The sequence below is a fragment of the Gorilla gorilla genome, chromosome 9, assembly GCF_029281585.2.
Source record: "Gorilla gorilla gorilla isolate KB3781 chromosome 9, NHGRI_mGorGor1-v2.1_pri, whole genome shotgun sequence".
In the NCBI taxonomy this organism is placed as follows: domain Eukaryota; kingdom Metazoa; phylum Chordata; class Mammalia; order Primates; family Hominidae; genus Gorilla; species Gorilla gorilla.
Window position 1 is genome coordinate 123185550 of NC_073233.2, and position 26897 is coordinate 123212446.

General features: G+C 39.0%; 1 protein-coding gene across 6 annotated transcripts in view; it reads right to left on the reverse strand.

The window, feature by feature from the left end:
- The window catches only part of CADM1 (cell adhesion molecule 1), a 328172-nt gene that overhangs the window by 63578 nt on the left and 237697 nt on the right, over positions 1–26897 (reverse strand). For all 6 annotated transcript variants that reach the window (XM_031015945.3, XM_031015947.3, XM_031015944.3 and 3 more), the window contains exon 2: positions 430–576. In XM_031015945.3, the coding sequence (XP_030871805.1) occupies positions 430–576 (147 nt within the window). The remainder of the gene's footprint in view (positions 1–429; positions 577–26897) is intronic.

Below are 26897 nucleotides of genomic sequence, written 5' to 3' on the forward strand. Positions count from 1 at the left end.
TGCACACTTCTATATGCCAAAGGCTATGATGAGAGAAGACTTGGTTTTATGCTTATAGGCATGTATTGCCTTGGAAACTTCAATCTTCAAACCAAAGGGATTACCTTTCAGAATGCTGTATTTGCCTTGCCTTACCCTGTTTGAGTTGTTTGTGTCAGCTAAGTATTTGGGACTCGATTGCAATTCACCTTGAATTACTACAATCAATTTCTATTGCAAAGTAAGACTGCCTTACTTTTAAAAGGGGCCATTCAAGGTTTCTATTAAGTAGAAAGATTATGATTGCCTGTCTCTTCTTCCCTCTAAAGAATTGTCTAAACTTTAAGCATCTAACATTAAATTTTAAAAAGGTGGCCTTAGCAATCTCTTTATCAAGACAACATGTAGGTAAAAATGTTGCCATCTACAACTATAGAGATGGAAACTTACGCCTGAAGTCCCTGAAATAAATGGTCTGCCTGTTGGGATTCAGTAGCTGAATCACAGAGTCGTCACTCTTATTGACTTGGCAACTGATGGTCGCAACCTCTCCCTCAATCACTGTCACGTCTTTCGTAAACAGATTCTGCCCATCACCTTAAAAAAAGGGAAGAAAAGGTCAGAGGAAAATTTCCATCAATTAAAATGTGATCAGTGGGATCTATTAAAGTGGGAACTAGGCATATTAGAAAATGAACACAAGTAGCAACATTTAGCATGGCTCTAATACCTTTCTTCGTAGTCTACAAAACAAGTCTATTAACCGAAGACAGATCAAGGGACAAAATACAACTAAGCCTGGAATCATCATACTCTCAAAAGCTGTGATACAAAAGGTTTCAGCCTCTAGTACTTTGTACTAGTTGAGTAGTATATTGAGGAGGTAGGTATTGGAAAGGTCAGAGTACCAGCTTTTGTGAATGCTGAATCTCTCACAAATGCAGTAGGGAAGATAGACACAGCCAACTTTAGCTTACCTGCCCTTGAGCTAAGCTATTTGGTCAGCCTCACAGAAACTCAAGGAGCCACTTAATAGAAGTAGGTAGGAGGGTTCAATAAATAATCTCGTCCTGTTAGTTGATGTTGACAGTCCCAATGTATAGGCAGTTCATCGTGTGTGAGTGAGTGACTCTTTGGGATCTCGATAAAATCCTGGGAAGGCTTAGGGTTCGGAGTTTGTTACTCTGCTCTCCGAAACTCACACCTTCATGATTCACCCAAAGCCCCAGGCATCTCTGAACTGACACCCCTATCTGCAAATCATCCCCCACCCCCTGCCAGCCATTTAGAAAATCTCCCTCAGAACATGTCAAAAAGTCGAGGCTTTCAGATTCACTGATATATAAGGATTATCTTCAGATCTGCCCTAGTTTGTTGCTTCTAAGATTAGTGACGGCAGCCTGGGCCACCTCATAAATGCCCTAAATGATCCACCGTACAGGTAGGAGGAGAAGTGAGTTCAACTCAGAACCAAAGGATGAAGTAATTCTCCAGTGTTCAATGTCACACCTGGCATAGTAGGGGATACAGAAGTATATGCTGTCCTAGCCTTTAAGAAGCTGCCATGTGGGTGAAAACCGATACCTTATCCCTACTTACAGAACAAAAAGTGTGGTATAGGCAGTAGATGCAATGGTCAACCGGGAAGGGGAGAGAGAGAGAGAGACTGCTTTTTAGCTGTGTGATCTCTGGAAAATTAATTAAAGTCCCTGAGCCAGTTTCCCATCTGAAAAATGGGGATAGTAATTAAAAGCTATCTCACAGGGCTGATGGGGGAATGAAAAAGGATAATAAATATAAAGCATTTAGCACTGTGTCTAGTTTCTCATAAAAGTGAATAAATGGCAGCTGCTGCTATCATCATCATCGTCATCATTTCTCTAGACATCAAATACAAAGATTTATTAAGCCATTATGCATTGGGAGTAGTGTGGATCCAAGAATAAGGCTCCTGCTCTCAAGGACCTCCCTATGCAGCTGTTTTACACCAACTCGGGGCAGATTATTTGCTCCTTAAAAAAATGTTCCCACATAAAGAAACAAAGGTCAAAGATAAAAACTCATCTAAAGAAAATTTGAGACAGTATAAATAGAGATGCACTTAGAATAAATGGAAGGTTTCCACCTGCTATCATATTTCTGTTGAAGGATCCTTTTTTTTTTTCTTTGCTAGGACACACTGGGAAAGTGTGAGAGGGGTGGCTAAGATGGCTGTAAGCCAAATCCACCTAGAAATAGACCAGCCCCTGGCAGAGGATTAGAAAAGAGGAAACTAAAAGGATAAGGAAAAAAAATTATTAGAGTCACAGATAGACAAAAATTTCTGATGCTTGAGGAGCAGCCCAAAATGAAACCCAACCTCGAGCTCTATGATCCAGGGAATTAACCCACATGTGAGAATGCAGGCCCACCGGGCTTGCAGTGAGAGGGTAAATTCCCGAAAGCTTGATCCAGCAGTGGAGGCTTAGTATGCCGAACAGTGTTACAGAATAACAACAAAGAGAAAAGGTGATCAGAAAAAAAAAAAAAAAAAATGAACAGATGCTTATTTTTTCCTTAGTGCATTACTGTGACAAACACAGAATTCAGAACCCAGCTGGAGAAAGTTTATTCCCAGATTGGAGAAAAGAAAAAGGAGAATAAAATTTCTACCAATCAAGTGAGGTTTTCAAGGTGGTTTTGCTGGCCCTGGCAAAAGTGTGTACAGAAAAGCCACCACTCTCACAGCCTCAGGTAACGCGCAATCTACTAAGAAAATTAAGAAAAAATTTAATTGTGTGATTCAAGGGCTATAACTGTCTTAAGGCATAGGACTTGCTTTGAGTAGACAAGAATACGAAACACGGTCTTACTGGGTTATGGGAGGGATTTCTTCTATCAAAGGAAGTATATTAGCAACACAAATAATCTTCAGTTTACAAAAGGTACATGTGGAAAGGCTTGGTGACGGGCTTTAATCCTTTCAACATAAACCAAGGCCTTACAAATCCTGACTACTATCTTGCAGCCACTGGGACTTAAAGCCAGTTGCAATTCAATTATGCTTTAACAGAATAGTTACTGTGGAAATAACTGTATGCTTTAATTTTAGTTCTTTATTGAAATCCTAAGACTAGCATATTCTGAGAGTAGAATACTCCACTCACATTAAGGCTACAGAACATGTATATAGGGGATGGGAAAAGAGGCATGTTGTCCATGATTTTGTCTTTTAAGCAATGACAACAATAAAACAGAGTGAGGTTTTGTTTGTCTTCTAGAAACATTCTTAATCACTTATAATTGAGTACTATAAGGCCAGACTATTTTAATGTGTCACTACTGAGTGAATCATTCAGGTAAAATTTTTCCATCTGCAAATGTTTGCCCTTGCTGTGCTCTGGCACATAATGCGCTCTGCAAACCCATGGTGGTATCATCATCATGACTGTATTATTTTCTAAAATTGCTAAGGCTAACCTAAAATCCAGTGTCTCAGAAAATGCCAATTCTTAGCTATGTTAACATGGTTATAATACTAATGCTAAAAAATTATAAGTGATCATGAAATATTTTGCTGAAAGATATCAAAGGGCCTTGTCTGATGGTGGTGGCCCAAGGATGTCATTCTGTAAATATCACCAACAAATCATATGGGTCAGCTGGATGGCAGTTATGTTACACAGAGCTCCACACTTTAAGGCACCATAAGATGGCTGCAAAGGAATAATAATGACCTATTTATTTGAGGCAAAGGAAGTGAATGACAGTGATGAAAATACGGTATGTATGTCAGTACTCTTAACTGCCTGAAGCCTTTATGTAAAAATAATTTCTGCTCACATCCTCAAATATTTCTTCCAAACAGAAGAGTGCACTGTGACTTGATAAATTTCCCCTTGAAATAGATATCATGACAATTAAGTAGCTACAAAACACAATTTGATGTGTAGCAGAAGGGTACAAACAGGCAACTTTGGTGCCTTTCTTCAAGAATCCATTTTTAAAACCTTTCTGATTTTCTAAAACTCAATTAGCAGATATAATGTCAAGGCAGAAACAGGACATGTTCTGGGCAAAAGAAATCAAATAGGTACAACATACTGTAGCCATTAAATAAGGCTGTTAACAGGAAGGTGATTTATTTTAAGGGTGGAACAATATCTGGCATTTATAGACTAATCGGTGTATATGGGTGAGGTTTAGAAGACAGAATCCAACTGGATTTTTATTTCTATCAGCAACTATATTCCCTATAACTCCCCGATTTGCCAGACGATTCCTAAAAATAAAACTATGGCACTGGAGAGTCCCATTCGCTTACAATCAAGTTTCCTGTAGTAAACTAGAAGTTGTTAGGGCACTCATCACAATGAAGAGAAAGCTTATTGTCTAAAGAAAGATAAAATGTATTTTTATGATTAGTAATGACCATGACAGCAGAGCTGCTGGGGTGGGGGTGCAGCGGGCACATAAATCCCCTACTAATTCAATCTTCAATTAACATAGCTTACAGATGCTTTCCTAAAACCTCATTTTGTTATAAACTCCATTTCAGTGACATTACATAAAACACTTGCCTGGATTGGAATCTATTCACTCAACAATATGGCCACCGTAGGGAGGTGACAAGGCAAATCTTAAATGAGACATGAGGAAGGGAATAAATGTTTATCCAGGGCTGGGCACTGTGCAGGATGCTTTACATACTTTTCTCTCTCAAACTCCTAGAGTTTTCAGTATCCCCGCTTTAGAGATGAAAAACCTGAGACAGAGAGATTTAAATAAACTGTCTGATGTCATTCAGCTAAGTGGCCAAGCTGGTGCTTGAACCCGGTTCTATCAGATTCTCCGGCCCACACAGCTTGCACTCTTTACCAGCCAGCATCAGGCTTTGATGCCAAGGTTCATACTGGCTCTGCCTTGGAAAATGTACTTGTTTTTAAAGAGGGTTGTTTGCCTATGAGCAACTTCTGATTTTTTTTATTTCCATATTTTATCCAGAACACAATTACACACTTTAAGATGAGAGAGAAACTGTCCCGAATGTAAAAGACCTTGTTTACTACTGCTTCCTTCTTTCAGTGCTCAGCACTCTGCCCCTAGAGAAAGCCTTTATTACCAGTGCATGGCGGCCTTTTGCCAGCACCACAAGCTCTCGCCCCCGCTGCCTGGCTGTTCATCAATAAAGCACTTCATTTACACCAGGGGAGTCTCTCTAGTCAAGACTATAATAAAAGGGCAAGTCATAGTTAAAACAGAATTGAGTTTATACTATGGCAACTATGTAAACTGTTACTGACATAGAGAAGGAGCACCAGCGACTCTTCACAGGGAAGACAGTTTGCCCAGAGAAAGAGCAAATACAGTCCCTTGACCTACTCCTTTAGTAGCAAAATCATATTAGGAAAACTAATCATATTAGGAAAACCTTCTGCTCTATGGAAGACTGAACCTAACATTAAATCAGCACATATTGTCTAAATAGGAGTCAAACCAAAACTATTGATTGTTAAAAAAAAAAAAAACATTCTGCTAATCAATATAGTAAGTTACTACTTTAAAAACTCTACTATAGTTCTTGAAATTTTACACAAATGAAAGGCTCAGGGTTATTCATTCCTACCCTCCTAGGTTGGAAGTTTTCAAAGAAGCACGTTTTGGAAAGCTTATTTTCTTTAGATGTGTGAGCCTTCGCTGACTTGAAGCTTCAAATGACTTGTCAATTATGCTCATTTCTGTTGGATACTATTTTTACAACCCTGTTCAGGATGGGCCCAACTTGGAAGAAGAACCTCTAATCCCTACCCGAAATAAAACCATCACTAGTAGAGGCACTGCAATTCCTGCTAACGTTTCTGAGAGCTAGTACAGAGTTGAGTACGTTCAGGAAAAGAATGAAAAAAATTAAGATTCTGCTGAAACCCAGAGGGAAAAATCTTTCTAACTACGTATGTTCCCCCAAGGCAACGTAAACACAGTGTTCACTACAAATCATTAACAAAGCCATTAAGATTTGATTTCTATCTAAGCAATTATTGTCAGCATATTTTGTACATTTCCTTTAAAAGACTCAATCCTATCTTTCAATTCATTAAACTGTTCCCTGCATTTACAGAGTTTTATATCAAATCAGAAACCTATTTGAATTAATAAGAATTACAGTAAAAGTAATTTGAAAATAAATTATTTGAAGTTCAAGCCACAAAAGCATTTGATGAAAGAATTTAGTTTTATTTAAATATTACAGTAACATTTTTAGGCATCCAATGTGCAGACAAGAGACAGTGAGAACCAGGGTCCAAAGAGAGGGGCCCATCAACTGTAGATTTAAGGTTAAGGGTGTGACCGCTTCAAGACAAATGCAATTCTTTATTTCTGAGACAGGCAAATATCAACCTGCATGAATACTTTAGTATTTATCTAAAATCAAAAGCAATCAATCTGTCTGCTGTTTACAAAGCCCCTCTTAACCTTTTTGATCCTCTCCATGTTTTGTTACACCAAACAGTTAAGTCAAATATGTTGATTGTCTGCTCCAAAGACTGTCTACTTAATGGTGAAAATAATTATGAATGCCAACCATACAGTTCACAGGCTTAGAGATAAAATAAACTAAACCAACTCAACAAATAATGGAGTGAACAAGAATATGTGACATTGACCCAAACACTTCATCTGTATCACCTTGTTTTTTATAGAACCCTATGGAATCCAGAATCAATAGAACTGAGTAGAAAGAAACTTGGAGATCAACTCTCTCACTTTAGGCCCAGGGAGGAGATAGGCCTGAAATCATATGACAAGCATGAGGCCCAGCCACGAGTAGATGCCAGACCCCCGACCAAGTCATCAAGATATTTCTATTCTTGGCTCTTTCTAGATAACACCTTTGATTTATTGCTAATTACAAAAGCAATATATGCTCAAAGGCTTTTGTTGTTGTTGTTTTGACAGTTTTATTTTATGTAGCATTTATAACACTGTATCCTATGGCATGGAGATGGTCAGGATCTCAAAAGAATCTTCTGCTATATAATTACTGTTGTGTCACTTGAGCCTATAAAAGGAAAAATATTTTATTTAATCTTTTATAATCAGTAACAGGTGAGGCAAATTTTTGAATGGCAAGTTTAAGAGTAATCCTCCTCTGTGCTGGATTTTTCTTCAATTAAAATTGCTGATTTCCCCTGAATACACAACAAAAAATATCATCTGACACAACATTAAGCTATTCATGAATATTCTGTATACACGTTCTTGTTTAGTTGACTAATGGCAAATTAACGTTCTCTATTTTCGCTTAAACACATACTATAGGTATGTTTGATTAGCATTGAATTCCAAAAGCTGATTACTATGCATGGTTTGATTATGTAATTACATAATAGAGTATAATGGCTCCTTTGGAGTCATTATGATCTATATGGCAAATATGTTTCAGTTTTGCTATAGTTTAAATACACGTTGAAATGACAGCTCATAACAAGGTTCCACTTTTCAGTCTTACTGGGCATTTTCCCATTCATCCTAACATCTCCTTGACACCAATTAAGGTCTATTGTGTCAAGCTGCATACACTTTTGAGAAATTCCTTTTGTTTTCTTGGCATTCAAAGGAGGACATTAATTTTAAAAGCAGTATTAAGCAAAAGGCCTGGTTTAAAAAAAAAGGCTGAAATTCCATCCTTCATCCACCCTTTGAAAGGTCTGCAGGGAATCACATCTAGTTCATTAATCATTGTTCAGACAACCACAAGGGGGTTAAAGATGGAATTTCACCTTTAAGTCCAAAATGCACATGAAGGGAGAATAGCCAAGAATACTGATGCTTAGGGTGGTGGCTCACCACAATGCATTCCACTCAGGGTCTAACTCAACAGCAACCACAGCAAATAACACGAAGACCCGTTTTCTCAAACCTCATGTCTTCTAGTGTCCCTTATATTCTGAAATTCCTTTGGGGAGAGGCAGCTCTGAAATAGCACAGCAAGGTTTCTCCTTCAGAGTCCCCAGACTGGGTTTTCCACAGCTATAAGGCCAACAAAACTTACCTAGTGAATAGATTTTTGACAATTCCACCCTCAACTTACACACTGGAAAGTAGTCAGGTTTTAAAACACTTATTGGAAAGAATTATGTAAATTAGGAAAAAAGTTATTGGAAAGAATTATGTGAAGTTTCTTTTGTCCCCATGAAATTCTTTAACATCAGCTGCAAGAAGAGTTATTTCTGCTTTTCTCTCCCAAGAGAATGATCTCTCACACCATGCCAAACCAAAGGTGATCAGAGTCTTGACTTCAAAGACTAACATGCATCAAAGAATTTCTACCTTTGTGTGTATTGGTTTTTGACATTAAGGCTGAAGAACGGAGGTCAAGCACAGTCCAACTTGTATTTACATACAGGATGGGTATCTCTTGTGAAAGAAAACACTGATTAGATGGGTGAAAACTCTTTTCAAGGAAGACTGTGACAAAAGAAAGTAGTTATAGCATCCCTGCCTGTACTATTACAATTTCAACCATCACATTAGCTGCCTTCCCTTTAAAAGACTGAGCTCAATATGACTTTTTAATCAGGGCCCACATCACTAAAAGGACCAAACAATTATGACGCTGAAGGTCTGAGCTGTCTGATCCCATAAAAGGAAGAGGTGCAATTCTCTCTATAGAATGTTTATGCGGAGTGACACCCATCCACTAAACTTGAAGATCTGAATTAGCTTTTCCATTAAAATTCACTTATCAAAGAAGCTAACGGCAATAAAAGAAACAGGAATATAAAAATAAACCATAAAAGATAATAATAATCATTGAATCCTTTTGCTTTTCACACTGGTAGGTGAAAACCTGAGACTTTTTTCTCTCACTTCTTTTCATAGCCGGATAGGTTGCATGGCCTTTTCATTCATAAGCAAGATAGCATCTTTTTTAGACAGAAGATAGGATAACCCTGAAGAAAACCTCTCTCTAGTGGACAGGTTTTATGAGAACTAAAAGAGAGAGAAAAAAATCGAGCCCCCAAAGTAGAAAAGCCACTATTTCATTTGTTTGTGAGATGGCATTGAAATCACCTTGTGGAAGAGTCATTTTAAGCCTGCTAAATCTGCTTAGAGGCTCTTGGGAGAAGGGGGGCTCTTAAAAAATATTAATTAAACAATAACTGCAGCCATCCAACAAACGTGGACTTTGGAGAAGAACAATCTGAAGGCAGAGGCTTCTTATGAAACTAATTGTGTTGGCAAAGCAAGCAGTTTCTTCTCAATGGATTTGATTCTGTGATGCTCGTTTATGGCAAAAAAGAATAAAAGAATAGTTTTAGATTGAGCTGCTTTAGTAGCAATTCAAAGCTGGGTGGTATTCCAGCATTTCAAAACATATGAAGTTTCTTTTAGACAAAATGGAGTTGTGCTGAAGGCCAATTGTTGATCTTCTGTATCAACCACTTTGCTAATGAACTTATAATATGATATTATACTCCAGGAAACATTAAATGACTGCTTTCTAGAGTGAAAACCGGTTATACAAAATTCCACTGTTGACAAGCATGGACTATTGAGAAGGAAATTCACATTCTTTTAAAAGGGATGAACTGTGTAAATAGCAGCTGATAGCTGATAAAGCACAAACCCTCACTTCATCCGGTGTTGTTGGTCACAGGCCCCAAAGTTAGTCGAAGTCTGGGATAATAGGAAGCGACTGATTTAATTCAATATAGAACTATCTACATTTCCCAAACCACAAGCTATTCACAACTAAAACAAAAGGTTTACTAGATTAAAACTCAAAACACATATTTGAAAACCACAAAGGAAGATACAAATATTAGGTTCTACTGTTCCTACAAAATCTAAGGGAACTTAGATTTCTCTTTTACCCCAGAAGAGATCTTAGTAGCCAAACTACTTATTATATATACCGCAGCAGCCTCTGGTGAGCTCTTACTCTGTAAGAAAATATAACATTGGCTTTCCCTAACCAAATTAAGGAAAAATTTAGGATTTCAAAGCTATGGAGATGGGTGACCCTACGGTGGTCTCTTCTACTTTAATGGATACTTCTCAATCCCCCCAAGTCATAAGTATATCAGAGATGTAGGCTGTTCACAATACTTGCCATTACTAGTTATTCTTTGAGACAGAGTCTCGCTCTGTTGCCCAGGCTGCAGTGCAGTAGTGCGATCTCGGCTCACTGCAAGCTCCGCCTCCCGGGTTCACACCATTCTCCTGCCTCAGCCTCCCAAGTAGCTGGGACTACAGGCGCCTGCCACCACCCTGGCTAATTTTTTGTATTTTTAGTAGAGACGAGGTTTCACTGTGTTAGCCAGGATGGTCTCGATCTCCTGACCTCGTGATCTGCCTGCCTCGGCCTCGCAAAGTGCTGGGATTACAAGCATGAGCCACTGTGCCCACCCTTACTAGTTATTCTTTATAAAATTATTTAAATTGAATTTCTTTACAACCTCATCCTCAAGTCTCAATGGAGATAACATGTGTATTTCCCTTATTTTATATATCCTAATTTTAAGTACCCAATTTAATATGATTTTCTCTTTGATAAGAGGTACTGTGATTAAACTTGGGTCACTTTTCACTTCAGCTCACTAAAAGCTGGGTTTTTCCCCCTTTACATTTGTCTCCAGGGTGTTAAAAGATTAACAACTAGTGTAAGATATTTAAAATCATAAGACTGTAACGGGTAACAATAATTACTACATAAAGAGAAGAAAAGGAAAGTGGCTGCTATTCTCCATATGTATAGAGGCAAGAAAAACAAATTATTTATTTTCCAAAGCACTTATTATTAATTTTTCTAATATTAAGAAAACTCTCACTGCTATCTGGAGGAGGATATTCTTTTAATCATCTGCATGATAACAATAGCTAATATATTTTTAAAATGTTTTCTATGCAAGGCGCTATGCTTCTTTTTTTTTTCCTTTCTTCACATTATCTAATTTAAACCTCACAACAATCTTATGTGGTTCAATATCCCATTATCATCTCCATTACACAGACAAGGAAGCTAAGATTTACATATACTGAATAAGTGGTTGGAACCAATATCTGAACCCAGGTCTGTTCAACTCTTGATTGGGTGCTATTAACAATTATACTATATTAATGAGGTAGCTGAGAGGACATTAAGCTTTACGATGCTAAAAGAACGAAGGAGAACTAATGAATGAATTTATAGTATCTCATTTTTATAACTCAGGAACAAAACTAAAGTAACATTGTCAGCATATCAAGGAATCTGAAGCCAAACAGCCAATCTATCAGCAGCCAGCATGTTCCAATATGTGATACTGATAAAATTAGCTCTACAACAGGGTCTTTAGTATTTAGAGAGGAGATGTCTGTTCTGCCAAAGGACCCAAACTCGAAAGGCAGCTCAACTCCAACTTAACGGCATTTACAGTACCTGCTTCAAGGGCATTCATTAGTATTGACAGTCTACGTGGCTGAAATGTAGCTGTAATAGCAGTCTCTCTCTACATCTCCTCATTCATTTTTCCTGCCAACAAGAGTCATTGAAAACCTTCCAAATTTAAAGCTTAGAGCCGACAGGACAAGCAAGTAAGGATATCAGTTGGAACACATCAGATATGGACTCAGAGTGAATGTCAGTTTCAACTGACATTACTACAGAAACAGAAAATGGGGAAGTGGGAGGGGAGAGGTGTTTTATATTCTTATTCTAGAGTGTATTCTGTGAGTGTGTGTAATATGGTTTGTTCAAGAAACAGCTGTAAATCCATGATAATCATCATGCTGAATAATGCTGCAACATTCAGCTTATCCACATCTCCTACCAGGAAGCCAAGCAGCTTTGAACTATTATATGAAATGACAATTTCTTAGCTGGAAAACTGGGGTCCATGACTAAGGCCCTTATTGCTGAGTTATTCACTCTATCATCTGTCAATCATAAACCAAGTGCTAGTGGTTTTTTGTTTGTTTATTAGTTTTTAAAACTGGTTTCCTCAGTTGCTGGTCCCAGCTCAACCTGGGAAGACATATAATAGAGGTAGAAAGCTCTTTTAAGCCACAGTTTGATGAAGGAATTGCATGTGGAGAGAAGTCAGTGGACCAAAGAGATTCCAGATTCTACTCTTATGCCTGCTGACTCCCCAGTGCAAAGCCTATGTCAGACAATTATGCACAGTAACTACACAAACTGGTGCCATTATAACAATAACTTGATTAGTATCATCTAAGTGTGGGCTGCTGATTAATCATCACTGAAATTAGAGATAAGTGAGAAGAACATTACCTATGACTTATTTTTCACTAATAGGGGGCAGCTAAGAAGAAATGAGACCATCGCACTTGGAAAACAGGAATTTTTGTTGTAGTTCTGAGCTTACTGGTGGTGAAAACAGGAAAACCTCTGAAATTCTGAATGTTTCTATATTTTAAAATGGATAAATGTTATCTCTCCAAAAGGATTATTATGAGAATTGAGTGAAGTAATGCCTATGAAAGTATTTAAGCTCCAAAAATGCTAAATAGAGAACTATGACCTTCTCTTCCATATTCTTCATCAGCATCACCACCACCTATGCACTCTCTGTCTATTTTATTAGGACCTTCTTATGATCTTCCATAATCTGCTGATTTTTTTTTTATTTCAGAGGTTTAGCTATAATTGTTTTAATTCTAAGGCTAACTAAAAAGCAGAGAGCAAATTAGAATATCTTTATCAAACATTTATATTGAATTGCAAATTAAAAACCACAAGTATGAAACATATAAGGTAAATAGCAGACGAGGGCAGAGGACGAGACATTTGGAATTGCAATCTACAGCATTAAAAACATGACTTATCGTCTGGGTTTCCTCCCTTTCTGTATAAGCCCACAAGTAGTTCAGAGAGCAATCACCATATTCAAAGGGTGTGAAGGGTGCCTAGTGTTAGGCTGGTAATGCAATACACCCTTCTCCCTGTAAAACCTAAAAAAAAAAAAAAAATCAATATTTCGGATACCAAACATCTTGAGGGAATATGGTGTTTCACAAAAGTCAGCTTTCCATATAACTAAACCTCTCTTTAAACACTGAGACTAAGACAAAATGAAACAAATGACATATTGCACAAAAGCCTCCTGTCTTCCAATTTTCTCTGTTCTATGCTTCTATACAGGGAGGACATCATGAGTTACTGAAATATGTACGAATACTTGGCCTTCCTCTAAGCCAGGGGTGTCCAATCTTTTGGCTTCCCTGGGCCTCACTGGAAAAAGAATTGTCTTGGGTCACACATAAAATACACTAACACTGATGACCCCTGATAAGGTTAAACAAACAAACAAACAACACGCATACACATCTCATAACATTTTAAGAAAGTTTACGAATTTGTGTTAGGCTACATTCAAAGCCGTCCTGGGCTGTATACAGTCTGTGGGCTGCAGGTTGGACAAGCTGGCCCCAAACAGTCTTAGCCTGTTAGGCTTGCACGTGTCCTCTGCTGTTTCCCTCGAATGCTGGCTGTCACATCTCACAGATAATTCCTGCCTTTAGGACTAAGTGCATGAGCTTTGAAAAAGCTATCGGGTATTAAGACCTTTCCTGCTTTCTAATGAGTTCCTGGGTATGTCTAAGATGTTTGGGGTGTCTGGAAACCTAACCTTCACTAAGTGGTGTGCTCCTATGGCATCACGGGACATAATTTTCCCCTTTCATTTGACATCAAACAAAGAAAAGTTGCACAGACAAAATTTAATTGAATAATAATATTTGGTTTAGTTTGATAACTATACAATGACACTAATAGATATTCTTAGGTAAAAATAAACCCTTGAATGTAGGAAGCAAATCAATATGTTATTGATGACTGACAGTAGTTACTGACATAATTTCTTAATTTATTGCTTAATCAAACCCACCTATTACTAACCTACTCATCACAGCGGAAAACTGACCATGGAGGAATTCCTACTTGTCCTGTAGGATTGAGCTCAAAGCCATCAGCTTTCTCCATGAAGAGAGCTCTGATGACTGCACAGGTTTCTTGATGTCTAACTCACACAAATCGTATGTGTCTCAGTCTCAGTACTCATTACATGGATAGCTCTGTGATTATTTGTTTATAGGGTTATTTCCTTCATTTGATTTTGATCTGGGTTCAATCCTAGCTCTGCCAGTTATTAGGCAGACCTTGGGAAAGTTACACTCTCTTAAGCCTCAGGTTTCTCACACATATAATGAGTATGAAATACCTCCCTTGCTAGGTTATCTTGAGGAGCAAATGGGATAATCCACATATTTGTACAGCTTGAGTCTTGACACAAAACCTGTGTGCCAAAAATATATATTGTTATTTTAATTATCTTGAGCTCCTTGAGAGCAGTCACACTATCTTAATCATCTTTGTATCTCGAAAGCATAATACAGTATTGGCTAAGAGGGCGAATATTAATAAATGTTTATTGAATAAAGTTACTAAATGATAGGCTGTTTTAAGACTTCATAGGTGCTAGGCGCTCTCACTTTTTGAAGTAACTGGTCCATATAACATCAAGACTTATTAAGTATCATCCATATCCCACACTAAATATAATTTTGAATTAAAATTTTCAAAGGGTTTTTGCTTTCAAAATTATTTCCAATTGTGTATTTTATTTTGAAGCCAATACTTTTCGATGTCTCGGGGATTTTCACAAGACTCTTGGAAGGAAACAGGCCTTAGTATTGGACCTAGAGTGCTAATAGAGAAAACAGCCCTACTTTAAGAAGTTCCTAATGCTGCAAGGGAGACAAACATACACACACACACACACACACACACAGAGACAACGAACGCATACTTGTAAGTCCCAAGTTACTAATATACTATGGGTACCATAGAAAAGGATGACCAGCTCAGTTGGGATAAGGGTGCAGCTTCTAGAGAGGGGGAAGAAGGACAGGAAATCTGAAAGGAGGATCATGGCATATTTGGAACAATATGAAAAATACAGTGTGCTCTGAATAGAGACAAGAAGGAACGTTTTCTGGAAAGGTCATTAGGTCCAGATATTGAATGACATTGCATGCCAGGCTAGGGAATTTGCACTTTATCTTGTAATTAATAGGGGGGCATTAAGTGATTTTAATCCAGGGAACGATTACACCTGTATTTTGAAAGATAACTTCTATGTAGAGAGGGATGGGAGGCTGAGGAGGAAAAAGGGCTGGAGTCAGGAGGATCAGTTAAGAGACTGCCACAGAGTGCTCAGGAGCTGATAAGAGTCAGGGAAAAGAGTATAGAGAGGAGGAAGCAGAACTCAGGAGAAGGAAAAGAGAGAGAGAAAGAGTCGAGAATACTTCAGAGGTCAGGCGCACGGGCTTTGGCACCGGTGTTCCCCTTTTAAAGGAAGAAATGAGCATTACTTGCCTCTATAAACGTCAGTTAAGGTCTAGCTGCCTTCTAAGGAAAGACCAGAAAAGAGCTAATTTCAGAAGTTAGAGGGCAAAGGACACATACATTCTCCAATATGACTCAAGAGGGTTTTCCGTAGCACCCAATTGTACCAAAAATATAATTAGGACACCTGCCCACCAGTCCCCTCAGAGCTTTGCTATGCAGTGTTGTTGACCAGCAGTCTTGACAATCCCTGGGAGATTACTAAAAATGCAGAACCTCAAACTCACATGAGACCTACTAAGTCAGAAAGTGCATTTTAACAAGAGACTCAGATAATTCCTATGCATATTAATTTAAGGAGCGCTGGCCTGGAGTATATTAATTCCAATCATTCTTTTATATCACAGTCATAAACACAAGACTAACAGCTAAACCAAAGGAGATCCTAGAAAGAGAAATATTCCTAGATAACTTGTTTTGAGGAAACTGGTGAATCTTGGTGTAATGGGATAAAGATCATGAATCCTAGCCACCAAATGAGGCCAGTTTCCAGGAATAAACATGTTTAAAAACAAATTTTTAAAAATTCAAGGTTGCAGGAAGATAAATTGATGTGGCTCATGGATAAAATCAATAGGAAACTGAATGTATCATTCTTCCTTAAGTTGCAAACAACGAGCAATGCACAGATGAAAAATAACAACCAATGCACAAATGAAAAATCCTCTCCCAAAGCAGCTAGCTGACTGTGACCAATGCAAATAGATTATTCTGCACTTAATTGCAAAAATGACTACTTCTAGCCAGAGCTCTCACCCTTAGTGGGGTCTGTCAGTTCACAAGCGGTAGCACCCTAGCTGAATCTTTGCTTACTTGGTTTTATTGTTACTGTGTGTTTTGTGTTTGTGAGCATTAGGCCAGTGAAGACAAAAACAGCAAATAGGGAAATAAAGCAAGTGTTCCAAAATGAAAACTGAAAAGAGGCTGCAGAGGTTTGTTATAGAAGTGATGAAATTCAGCTATATGATTTGAAGGCAGGAAAAAAATAAAAGCTATCCTACCCATTACAACAGGCCTTTTCACTCTGGCTAGCAGATAAAAATTGCTGCAAAAATATAGGTAACAGCATAAACCAAAGTTTAAGAGAAATAATAGGAGTCTTAAGCTTGAGGCAGAAAGAATCAGGCTTGGAATGAGCCTCATAGAATGTCCAGGCGAAGAAAAAGTAAACACCAGTTTCATTTCACACAGCCTCTTAATGAATATCCATGGATCAGCCTGGACTGCTGGCCCTGTTCTCAGTCACTGGAGTCAGTGTGCCTTGTGCCATCCGGATATAGGCTAACAGCATCGTTAGCAGCTGCTCACAGGAGGAAGTAACACTTACCTTGAAACCAGAGAATTCACCTCAGAGTGAAAGGCTCAGTGTGGGGGAGGTTCTTTCCTATCACTCTGAAAATTTATATACCTAGGACTTCAATTTGTTTCAGTTTTCCAGTAAACTTTTTTTCTGGTTGGAGGTGGGCAGGGAGAGAGAGGGAGCAGCAAAATGGTCATTGCCATATTCTAGTTCCTATTGTTTGTGTTCCTTAACATATGGCAATTGCAATAGGTTCACACTTACTCCTTCCTCTAAAAGGTTTGTTCTTATATGAAAGCTGTTAGCTGTTCTTACCACTGGTATGTCCAGATGCCTTCATTGCAATGGGAGCAGATCTCTGAACAGTTTTCTGCTGGGTTACTGAAGTGCAGTTTCAGAGAGAATAACATTCTGAATTTTGGTCTCTTAAAAAAGTCGTTAGGTTTATGGGCAGTCATGCTTGTCACATTTAGAGTGTGAATTACGTACTTCATGGAAACCCAGTTAAGCCCTCACAATTGTGCACAGCCATAATTTCTGCAGAACAAGCACCAACAATTGAGGTACTTTATTACGACTACTTTTCATGTATAAGATGCCAAAATCAACACTTCCAACTTAATATGGTAGTTTTTCTTTTTAAAAAAGTTTTTTTTTAATAAAGAAAAAGATAATCTAATGGGCTACTTGCTGTTCTATTCACTTTTTAGATTTGCCAATTTTTGAGTGACTGCCAGCACCAGGGACTCTTTGTAGCACCTTATACTTGGGATATAATAAAAACACGAAATGATTAAAAATACTGTGAGTGTAACTGCAGAAGGAACTATATATTCTGGGCCCCAAGGAAGGCCATTTCTTTGCAGAATCAGACAGACTCCATTTATGTTATTAAATTGTAGCACTATTCACTGTCCAGGCTGGAAGCTTCCTGACATGTCAAAAGCACTAAATATGTCCAAAGCACACATTAGAACCTTAACCTTTAGAATGCTGGTATTCTCTAGCATCGTAACCAGAGGAGCATAGGAGTTAGTGTATCCAGTTCTATGACATCTTTTAAATGTCAAAAATGTTTATCTGTCAAAAAATATTTTTATCACTAATTCGCCAGTGAATGAAAAAGTATGAAGAATGTAGGGCTTGTACACAGAGTAAATTATTAGTATAAATGACAGGACCAAGTAATATTAATAGTAATAAAAGCATCAGTTAAATGCTGCTTCTTTGAACCTTAGCTCTATGCCAGGCCACCCTTTTAAGGGTGTTTGTTGTTTGTTTTGCATACATCTGCATTCTCAAACATTGTCACATGCATCAGCATCACCTGGAGGGCCTGTCTGCTGGGCCCTTCCCAGGGTTTCAGATTCAGCAGGTGGGAGGTGGAGCCCAGGCGTTTGCATGCCTAGTAAGCTCACAGGTGATGCTGACACTGCTGATCCAGGGTCTATGCTCTGAGAATTGGCATACGTAATCTAATTGAATCCTTTACCATCCATCAAAGTATTTGCCTATTTTATAGATGAGGAAACTGAGGCTTACAGCAGGGCTCTTCCACAGACTAACTGGATAAACTTGGGCAGGTTACTTAACTTCTCAGGTCTCTGAGGGTGATCATTTCCATGAGGACTTTTCTCATGGCCAGATCATGTCCCTTCCATGTAAACGACCCCCTGACTTTATCCGAATGTTAATCCATGTCCCTTTTTTTCTGCTGCCCATTACTAGTACTGTATCAGCTCAGATTTATGATCTGCCAGCTGTGTTGTGATTAGATGTCATCCCTGTCTTTCTATTACTCCGATATTGATAGATAAAATTCTGTGGTGATGCATCGCCTGCCCTTTCAAAGGTTACTGCCAGCAGATGCTAGGAATCAATACAGTTCTTATCTGTCACAAACCACATGAAAAGCATGGTAAACAAGGCTCAATGAAAGGCCTGTGAACAGGTCAAAGAGGGAAGTCCGAGATGCACTCTGCCACCAGCTCTGTTTCCCGACCTACTCCAGAACCCAGCTTTGTTGGATCTCAACTGTCTAAGATTTGGGCCCTATAGCTTAGAGCCAGGCCCAGAGTCCAAAACCATCTTTGGTGAACCTTGTCGTGGACACTGGCAGCCAAAACCAAGAAGCTAAAACTCTACTTTTATTATAACGTGTTACCAATATCAATAAGATATCTGAGTTCTTTGGAGGCAAGTACTAAAGAAATCTAAGGTTTCCTTTTCTCCCTCCGTCTCTCAAATCAAAGGAGATGTAGCAGTTCACATATACTTTTCCTTTCCTCCATCCATCTTTCAAATAGGAAGAGTCCTACTTTAGGGGAAAATGAAGATAAGAAGCACAATCATTTTTATTTTTATTTTTAGATGATTGTAGCTCAAAGCATAAAGAAAAACAAATGGTAGTCATAGGTGCCCTAGAAAGATTTTAATTTTTTTTAAAGAACATGAAAAAGAGAAAAATGTTAACTTTCCAACTTTTTTTTTTTAGATGGAGTCTTGCTCTGTCACCATGGCTGGAGTACAGTGGTATGATCTTGGCTTACTGCAACCTCTGCTCCCCAGGTTCAAGCGATTCTCCTACCTCAGCCTCCCAAGTAGCTGGGACTATAGAAGCGTGCCATCACGCCCAGCTAATTTTTGTAGTTTTAGTGGAGACAGAGTTTCACAATGTTGGCCAGGCTGGTCTCGAACTCCTGGCCTCAAGTGATCTGCCCACCTCAGGCTCCCAAAGTGCTGGAATTACAGGCGTGCGCCACCACACCCAGTCTTAACTTTTTTTTTTTTTTTTTTTTTGAGACAGAGTCTTGCTCAGCTGCCCAGGCTGGAGCGCAGTGGTGCCATCTCGGCTCACCGCAACCTCTGCCTCCCAGGTTTAAGTGATCCTCTTGCCTCAGCCCCCCAAGTGGCTGGGATTACAGGCACAGGCCACCACCCCCAGCTAATTTTTATAGTTTTAGTAGAGATGGGGTTTCGCCATGTTGGCCAGGCTGGTCTCAAACTCCTGAGCTCAGGTGATCCACCCGCCTCGGCCTCCTGAAATGCCAGGATTATAGGCGGGAGCCACCATGTCCAGCCAACTTTTTGTTTTTTTTAAAGGAAAGAGTTGCTTAATCTACAGATGAAAGCAGAGCTACGGTCTCTACCTCTCTGTTAGAAGTCTACCTCCTTAAGGTTCAGTATAGCCCAAGAGGAGCTAAAGAAGGAGCTTTCCTCCAAACACTGTCCAAGCAGAAATCCTGCCATCTAAAGATCTCATCCTGAACTCTTCAGCATCGTTTTCTCCCTCTGTCACTCCTGGCTCCATGCCCTTCCCACCTCATTTCACTTTAGCTCTAGCCTTCTCCTTTGCTCAGTCCTGTCTCCATCTCTGAGATAATGGCTCTTAACCCTCTCTGTTTTTTTTTTGTTTTTTTGACAGCATCTCACTGGGTCACCCCGGCTGAAGTGCAGAGGTGCTATCATAGCTCATTGGAGCCTTGAACTCTCTGGGCTCAAGCAATCCTCCTGCCTCAGCCTCCTGAGTAGCTGGGACTATAGGCACATGCCACCATGCCTAATTTTTTTACTTTTAATTTTGTTTAGAGACGGGGTCTGTCTATGTTGCCCAGGCTGGTCTCAAACTCCTGGACTCAAGAGATCCTCCTAGCTTGGCTTCCCAAAGTGTTGGGATTATAGGCATAAGCCACCATGCCCGGCCACCCTTTTGTTTGAATGTGCTTAGATTGACCTCTCTGGATTAGTCCCAGGACAGTCTCTAATGATCCGATGTGCAGAGAGTAAGACAGGTAGAGCTCAACACTCTAAGAAACGGTTCCCTTCCCTGGTTTGTATCAGGTAATATGTCACATCATACACATTGGTTGTACGCTGGATGTAACAGAACTCTCAATGGTTGTATCATACTGTATCAGGTAATATGTGGCCAGTGGGCCTCTCTATCTTTGTGCCTGATGGCCTGAATGGCCGAGGCCTGGCCAGTTTTCAGAATAATGAGGGGGTATAGTTGCTAACAAGACATTAGGTCAAATGGCTACATGAGAATGACCGACACTGATTGATGAGGGGCTGTGCTTGTTTACTGAGTCATAATCAATTTTAAGAAAAAGATTCCCAAGTGCTTTTTTTAAATTTTTATTTATTTATTTATTTTATTTTTTTCAGACAGGGTCTCGCTCTGTTGCCCAGGCTGGAGTGCAGTGGCACGATCTTGGCTCACTGCAAGCTCCGTCTCCCAGGTTCACTCCATTCTCCTGCCTCAGCCTCCCGAGTAGCTGGGACTATAGGCGCCTGCCACCATCCCCAGCTAATTTTTTGTATTTTTTTAGTGGAGACGGGGTTTCACCGTGTTAGCCAGGATGGTCTTGATCTTCTGACCTCATGATCTGCCCGCCTCAGCCTCCCAAAGTGCTGGGATTACAGGTATGAGCCACCATGCCCGTCCTACCTCCAGGTGCTCTTATTCAGACCTTTGGTAGGTACCTTTTTGGGAATCTGCAATGTAGAGTCTACCCACTTGCTACATAGGCCAAGTGCTTCTCAATGCCTGAGACTTACAAGCTGTAAGAGACCCTACCATGAGGTAGGCTAAATGACATGAGGGTACACCTATTATGGGCACAATGTTTCTTCCTATATAAAACCATCAAAAATGTTATTTAAAAACATATTGAGAAATCGTATACAAAAATAATGCTAATATGAAATTATTATTTAGCTACACAGGGAGACCTAGACTAGCTTTTCTGAGCTCTGATTCTCATTTCAATTAGAGCATCTGTTACTGAACCCAAACATTAAGAGTCCCAGGACCTCTGTACCACTACTTCTTAGAATTAATGCCTCTCTCAAAAATTAACACAGGGCAATTTCATTCTAATTATAAAAATTATATAGTCATGGTAGAAAAAGTAAAACAAAGTAGTATAAACAAAATCCCACAATCCCATAACTCTGAGATAAGGATTATTAATATTTTAGTGTATTCCTTTTTCATTTTCATACGTTGAAGGGGTGTATGTGTGCGATGTGCACATCTACATAAATTCTGTAATTTTAATTACTATCTTATGTGTCCGTCATATAGGAATACGAGAAGTCATTTCACTGTCTCCTTTTTGTTTTATATTTACATTGTTTCTAAGTTTCTTTTTCTGAAAATGTTACATTGAAAAGACTTTTGTAAAAATATTTGTTCTCGTTTCAGCCTATTTAGAAAACATCTTTTTAACATCAAAAATTTCATGCACTCCAATAAGATTTTTTTTTTTTTTTTTTTTTGACAAGAGTCTCACTCTGTTGCCCAGGCTGGAGTGCAGTGGTGCGATCTCGGCTCACTGCAACCTCCACCTCCTGGGTTCAAGCAATTCTCCTGCCTCAGCCTCCTGAGTAGCTGGGATTACAGGCACGTGCCACCACACCTGACTAATTTTTTGCATTTTTAGTAGAGACGGGGTTTCACCATGTTAGCCAGGATGGTCTCGATCTCCTTACCTCGTCATCTGCCCACCTCGGCCTCCCAAAGTGCTGGGATTACAGGCGTGAGCCACTGAAGATATTTTTACTATTCATTTTTTTTTAAATCACAGCAGCATGTATACATTTTGTGTCACACTTTTTTCTTTTTTTTTTTTTTTCCTGCTAAGGAAAACTCAAAGTAACAAATGATTCCAACCCAAAGGGATTTGAGACCCCTTTACTCCTTATAAAAACTCTGTGTTACCAACTAGGATTTGATGAATACATATAAACAACTTATGCTACTCTTACTTTTAAAGCACTCACTTTCAAGGCATTTAGAATCTAAAAGGATGAAATCAACTTCAAAATGTAAGTCATAAGTATGTTCGTCCCATAGAAAACACTGAACACACTTTAAATGAAAGACTAAACAATAGGCTTACTCATATTACAAAGGCTGATCAGGGAGCCTTTTGTGGTCTCCCACGACTAGGTTAAGTGCCTCTCCTGTGTGTTTCCATAAGCACCTCACTTGTCCTGTTTCAGCACTTATTCAAACCTCTACATGCAACCCTAGGCTGTGATACAGTTAAAAGCAAGCGATGAACAAATATCTCCTCTGAACCAGGCATTGCGTACCAAGCTCTGCAAAGCCGTAGTGGATGCTTATTTTCTTTGTTGGTACTGTGTCTGGCAACAAATACGTCTTGAGTGAACAAATGAATGAACAAATGAATCAATAAATGAATGAGTCGATAAATGAGGATTCATTTTAGGGTTTCTTCACCTAAGCTTTTCTATGCCCTTGATGAGTCTTTTTTTTTTTTCTTTAAACATTTTATTTTGAAATACCTAAAGACTTACAGAAAAGTTGCAAAAATAATGCAAAAAGTTATCATAAAGCCTTCTTCATCCACCTTCTCCTAATGTTAACATCTTATTTAGCTGTGGTACAGTTACGAAAACTAAGAGATGAATGTTGTTACAACACTGTATGATTGTGACAGTTTGAAGAGTACCGGTCAGCTATTTTGTAGACTGTCTCTCAATCTGGGTTTGTTTCATGCTTTCTCATAATTACACTGAGGTTATGAATTTGGGGAAGAATGCCACAGAGGCGACGCGCCCCTTCATTGCATCGTATCATGAGGTACATGACGCCAAAGTCTTACTATTGGTGACATTAACCTTGATCCATCGGTCAAGGTGATGTATGCCATGTTTCGCCACTGAAAAATTATGACTTTTACCTTTCCAGAGTCTGTTCATTGGAATTGGAGTCACTGACATCCAGCTCATCCTCACAATGAGGGGAATTTATCCTCATCTCCTAAGAGGGAGCAGTATTAAAGAATTTGTAGATATATGTGTATGTTAAAACCACCAGAGGAATTAATAAATATTTGGGGGAAAATACTTGGAGGCTGTGAAACTATCATGTTTCTCCTTAAACTTTCACTTGTTAATTTTAGCATCCACTAGTGGATCTTGTCTGCAGAAATTACTTCAGTGTTCAAGTGGTAACATTTTTATTTCTTTCACTCCTTAAATTGAAATTCTTCTGTAAGGAAGACATTTGTCTTTCCTCCCATTTATTTATTCAGTAATTTAATTATATCAGTATGGACTCATGGATATTTATTTTGTTCTTTGGTTTATAATCCAATACTATCATTACTAATATTTTTGTTCAAATTCTTTCACCTTTGACCATTGCGAGTTCTTTCTGTTATATCCAGCATAACAGAATTAAGAATTAAGGAGAACTTAAAACTAAGTTATCAAGAACCACTGTAAACAGAAACAGGCAAACAATGAAAAGGGAAGAACAGAAAATGAGTTAATTGCACATTTTATGACAAGATTTTTAGGAAAAGATAGAGGAATAGTAGTACGTTGTTTCAAAATAAGAACAACGATAGCAAAAGAGCTGAGAATCTGCTATAGTACTATGTCTATATATATCTTTTCTGATTCCAGTGTGACAGTTTACATTCACAGAAGGCAGCTGGGTGGTGAGGTCCCTGTAATAAGAGGAGGAAGATGAGATCGAGAGTCAAATTCTAACAGACTCAGATGCTCCCTGCAGACTGCTGCCTCCACCCCGTATGTTTAAATACTACTCAATTAGGATCAACATTCATTTTTTATTAATGCTCTTCTGAGACAATGGCTCTTTTATCTGCATTTTATCTTCCAGCTACATTAAGACCAAGGACACTCTCACAGAAGATCTAAAGGAGGAGACCCTGATGAATTGGGAGTTTAAAATACAAATGGAACTTCCTTTGTCAGTCTTGACTTGTTTTATTAACATCTGAAGGTTGATTTATAACAGATTACCAAGCAGGAGAGAACTGTTTGTCCAATCACTTTACTTAACACACACAATTAGAAAAAACAAACATTCAAAAATGTTTCCTTTCTGTGGGCTAATGGATGGCACATTCAGTTCTAAAATAGTCACTTCCATCTCTGTCATCTATTGTAGCAACCAAGGACAGGTGTACCCTATCTCAAGACCACAGAAAAACATTCTCTGCAAAAATGAAGGTTTCAGAGACCTAGTTTTTCCATGAACACAACAAAAGCTCCTGTACAAGGATATTTGTGCTGATGATGAGAGCTCTGGTGGTGGAACCAGACGGAGCTAGAATCAAATCCTGTTTCAACTTGTATAAGCTTTGTGACCTTGAGTAAGTTATTTAACCTAAGCCTCCATTTTGTCATCTATAAAAATGGAAATATTAAGAACCATTGTAACTGACGCGAGGATGAAACAAGACAATGAACATGCTGTTTGACATTATAAGGATTCAATAAACAGCAGCTATTATATGACAATGATGATGATTTCTCATACTATCCTTCTTTCCAAACCTACACATGAGAACAAGCTGGAATGGGGTGGGAATGGGGAAGGAGAGTCTACTGCCTGACCCCATTTACTAAACAAGGGTGCCATGAAGGTAAGTGAACAACACCACAGTATTTCTCCATCTCTTTGGTGGGATACACGCACACACGAAAACCATTATATTAGGAATGAAAAGTCTGTTAGCATTAAGAAAAATGTAAGGCATTCACTAGGCTATGTTTGCTCTCAAAATATTGTTTACTAGACTGCCTCCCACCTACCACATGCCCCTCCCCTTCTTGAATATACACACTTACATCAGGAAAACAGTTTTCTGCCTGCCTGTTTTTAAAACCAAGGAATCATAACATCTTCCTTTTTTTAGGAATTCAATACCAATACCGAAATTTCCTCTTTTCTCATGAGGAAAGGAAAGAAGTGACTTTAACCTCTAAGAGAGTAGGAACCTGGGTGTTGTGTTCATGGTGGTTTCTCCAGTGCCTAGACCAGTATCTGGCCCTTAGTCTTCCTGGGCCTCTGGCTTCTGGTCTATAAGATACAGGCTATGCCAAATCTGGGAACCTTGGGCAGTGCATTCTTGCTGTTGTATTTCCTTTATGTTCTAGCTTTTCATTACTCAGCTATTTAGCCCTGCCTCTATCCACACAGAAAATGCTTTTGGTATGTATTTCTCATATTTTTACATGCTCCAGTGTTCATCCCTCATAAAATCATGGAAAAGTTTCCCTGTCTCCACCATTGAATACACCTACCTGTGTTGTAAACACAAACACTACTTCTACAATACAGGTTGTCTAATCTGTATTTGGGACCAGTAGTTCACTGGGTTAATCCAAAAGAATGACTTATGGTGGGAAATCATAAAAAGAGATACACACATGTCATAAACATTTTGACTTAAAATATATGGCTGTATATTCATTTAATCTTTTGGTTTAAAGTCCAGGTCTTTTCTCACCACCCCTCCCCTCTCAGGTCTTTTCTTTGAGGTGGTTTGTTAATCAATGAAATTGATAATTGGTAACCATGTAACTCAATTAGGAGGACAGTAGTCCCCAGTGGTCATTCCTGGACCACAGCCTCACATCATGAGGAAGCTTGTTAGAAATGCAAACTCAATCCTTTCGGATTGAATGCGTCAGAAACTGTAGAAGTGGGGCCCAACAATGTCTTAATAAGCCTTCCAGATGATTCTGAGACCTCCTGAAGTTTGAGAACCACTGTGGTAAGAGATGAGTTATGAAGGTGTGCAAAGGCAGCCTTACCCGCCAGCATTCAGTGTGCTGTGGGCATCAGCCAGTAGGATTTCCAGAGGGGCTGGACTGCACCAGTTATTCCAGGGAGCTGCTTATTGTGCTCAAAACAAAGGTAATATTACTCAGCCGTGTCTTAACATTAGGTGGCTTTGACAGATGTTACTCATAGCAGCGAAATGTAACATTTTGAAGCATAAACCAGCATTTACAATGCTCAATTGTTCTAGAATACTATAACTTTTTCAGCTAGGATCTCTGTGCAGGACTCCTGTGCTACTGCCTGGGGCCTGCTGGAGTGCCATGTCTGCATTATGACAGTGAGAGCCCCGTGGGAGTGCTGGGTTCACAGGCCATCAGCCACGCAGGACTGGGACACAGAGGAGGTTCAGTACCTCTCCATGAAGCAAGATGTACACTGAGTGTTGTCTTCCACATTTACCAACTTAATGCTTGTTCTATGCCAGCCAACAAATAGCAATCTTTCTTCTACTACTTAATTTATAGCCACATGAGTATAAGCATTTCCTGGGTTCTTTTATCATTCATAACTTTGTTCTGTCAGTAATATCTGTCATTCCGTGCAGCTCAGTAAGCTCTTTCAAACCCAAGATATCTATATTTCTAAATGGA